This window comes from Grammomys surdaster, unplaced genomic scaffold (genome assembly GCF_004785775.1).
Source record: "Grammomys surdaster isolate TR1022 unplaced genomic scaffold, NIH_TR_1.0 104216, whole genome shotgun sequence".
Classification (NCBI taxonomy): domain Eukaryota; kingdom Metazoa; phylum Chordata; class Mammalia; order Rodentia; family Muridae; genus Grammomys; species Grammomys surdaster.
In genome coordinates this window covers 1-2,565 of record NW_021609610.1, presented here as the reverse complement: position 1 = coordinate 2,565, position 2,565 = coordinate 1, and the positions used below count along the sequence as shown (strand labels likewise).

The 2,565-nt window shown below is 46.7% G+C and overlaps 1 protein-coding gene across 1 annotated transcript; it reads right to left on the bottom strand.

The window, feature by feature from the left end:
* Window positions 1-1,012: 1,012 nt before the first annotated feature.
* Window positions 1,013-2,540, bottom strand: LOC114635442 (BUD13 homolog; the record flags this gene model as incomplete). Its single annotated transcript, XM_028784030.1, has 4 exons — window positions 2,179-2,540; window positions 1,734-1,872; window positions 1,320-1,504; window positions 1,013-1,094 (listed from the first exon to the last, which is right to left on the bottom strand). Coding segments are annotated over exons 1-4 (500 nt in total), but the record flags the coding sequence as incomplete, so codon positions are not given.
* Window positions 2,541-2,565: the final 25 nt, after the last annotated feature.

The window sequence follows — 2,565 nt, the reverse complement described above, 5'->3', positions numbered from 1 at the left end:
GTGGTGGCGCACGCCTTTAATCCCAGCACTTGGGAGGCAGAGGCAGGCGGATTTCTGAGTTCGAGAGTTCGAGGCTAGCCTGGTCTACAGAGTGAGTTCCAGGACAGCCAGGGCTACTCAGAGAAACCCTGTCTCGAAAAACCAAAACAAAACAAAAAAAAAAATAATGGCAATTAGTATATAATGGTTTTATTCTATATAGTGAATAAATGGTCTTATAATTTTTAATGTAGTAACTATAAATATATAATAAACATACGCAAAAGCTTCTTGGGATCCCCAAAAGCTTCTTTAAAAATTATATTTGTTTATAGAGGTACACACACACACTCAAGTGAGTGTGTGGAGGTCAGAGAACAATTTGCAAGAGGCAGGTCTCTCCTACCACGTGGGTATCAAGACTTAACTCACGTCATTAGGCTTGGCAGCAAGCGCCTTTGCCCAGAGAGCCATCATCTCACTAACACACAGTATAAAAGGGTCCTGAGATTTAAAATTCTCAGAACCATGACACTACATGCTAACATGAGGTGGCAGGCTTTCCTCCAGGATTATAGACAATTCATGTTCAAACACAACATGTTAAAGACACAACACAGAGAAGGCCCAAGGCCACAGCCCTCATTCATCCTCTAACCCTCAGAGCACACTGAGCGTGACCAACGTGTGAAACCAAGTGGGACTGGTCAGAGCCACTTCAGTCGTTCATCCTGAGTTTCTCAGTGACGATGGAAAGGAAACGGGAGAAATCCAGGCCTTGGAAAATAGAGCTCAGGCCTGAAGCACACATTGCGTGCTACTCCCTTGTGACTCCACAGAGTGAGAGCAAGTGTAGTGGGCAACTGTGGGTCCCATGCTGGATTCCCAGAACCTAGGAGGTAGTGCTGGTTGGGGGGCTGCCTGGCTAGGGAGTGAGACCCTGTCTCAAAAAGAAAGAAAAAAAAAAAAAAGGAAACCAGAAAAGGTTAAGGTCACGCAGAAGAGAAAACAAAAATATAGGAACTAGACCTACCTGTCCACTCCATCCCAGCGATACCCGGGCCAAATGTTGAATCTATTGGGAGGAGGAGCAGGACCGCTGTAGCGAGGCCTCACTAAACACAAGAATGAGAAAAAGGAAATGAACTACTGAAACAATTCAATTCAGGGCTAGATGGCTATGGGAGAAAATCGTTCATGGAAGTTCCTATTATTTTGATCCAAACTTCCAAACACAAGGGCATTACAGTAGGTGAGGGGCAGCCTTCTCTGGGAAAAGCTAAGCACAGCAGTCTGACAACTCTCTCAGGCACCTCCGGTTCCAGCAACCCCATGCGCACCCTTCTTATTCTTGTTCTCCTTAGCCTTATTCTTCTTAATAAACTTGGCCATCGGGTCCCCTTCTCTTTCTTGTTCTCTCAGCATCCGATCCAGATCTTCGTCATCTATGTAGCGGGCCAGAGGCTTCTGCATCTCCTTCACCGCATCTTCTACGTTCTGTTGCTGCTGCCGACTCTGGGCAAGCCTGGGCAAAAAGAAGCATCCTGGTTGAGAATTCCCTCCTACACTAAGAGACCACAATGCTGCCCTGGAAGATTCCCTCTGTAGGAGCCCCAGAATCCCGACTGGGGTCTTGAACCCACCATCTCAAGAGACTGTGCACTTGAGGCTCACCCCGTATCAGCTTCCAGAAACACAAGGCAATGGCTGGCTCTGGTCCTGCAGTCCAGCTTTGTGCTCAGGGGCACACTTACCCTTTCCCCCACTGGGCATACAGCTCATCTCGCTCTGAGTCTTTCTCTGCTTTTCTCCTCTGTTCCAAGCGCTCCAGCTTCAGATTTCTCTTCCGACCAGACTTGTCTCGAAATACAGTTTCAGTGAACTCAAACTGAGCTATGAAGGAAAAATCACATTTTAAAGATACATACCAGGCATCACAGTCAGAAATAACATTCTAGCACTAGGAACCAACTGCTTGGGATCTCTTGCTGGAAGAATTCTGAGACAGAGAACAGTGGCTCCTACCAACATTCTTTCACACTGGGAAGGAAAGTAGTGCTTGCACTACTGACGTTAGGGTACTGCAGAAAAGCAGAGCAGAGACATAGAAGCATTCCCCTAGCAAATATGACAAGCAACACACAACAGAAAAGAGAGCTACAGGAGCTGAAAGTGGCCTACGCACACCCATATTTGTACCTCCGAGGTCAGTGGTGTCTTGGTCCTGTTTCTTGAGTTCCTGGTGCTCCCGTTGAACATCAGTGACCAACCCAGTTTTTGTTCCGGAATACATGTGTGGAGCCTGTACAAGAGAAGAGGAATACAAGTATACAGTCTGTGTAAGCGGAATACAAGTCTGCAGCCTGTGCAAGAGGAATACGTGTGTGAAGTCTGTGCAAGAAGAATACAAATGTGCAGCCTGTACAAGTGCAATACATGTGTGCAACCAGTACAAATGGAATACAAATGTGCAGTCTGTGCACGGGGAATACAAGTGTGCAACCAGTCCAAGTGGAATACAAATGTGCAGTCTGTGCACGGGGAATACAAGTGTGCAACCAGTCCAAGTGGAATACAAATGTGCAG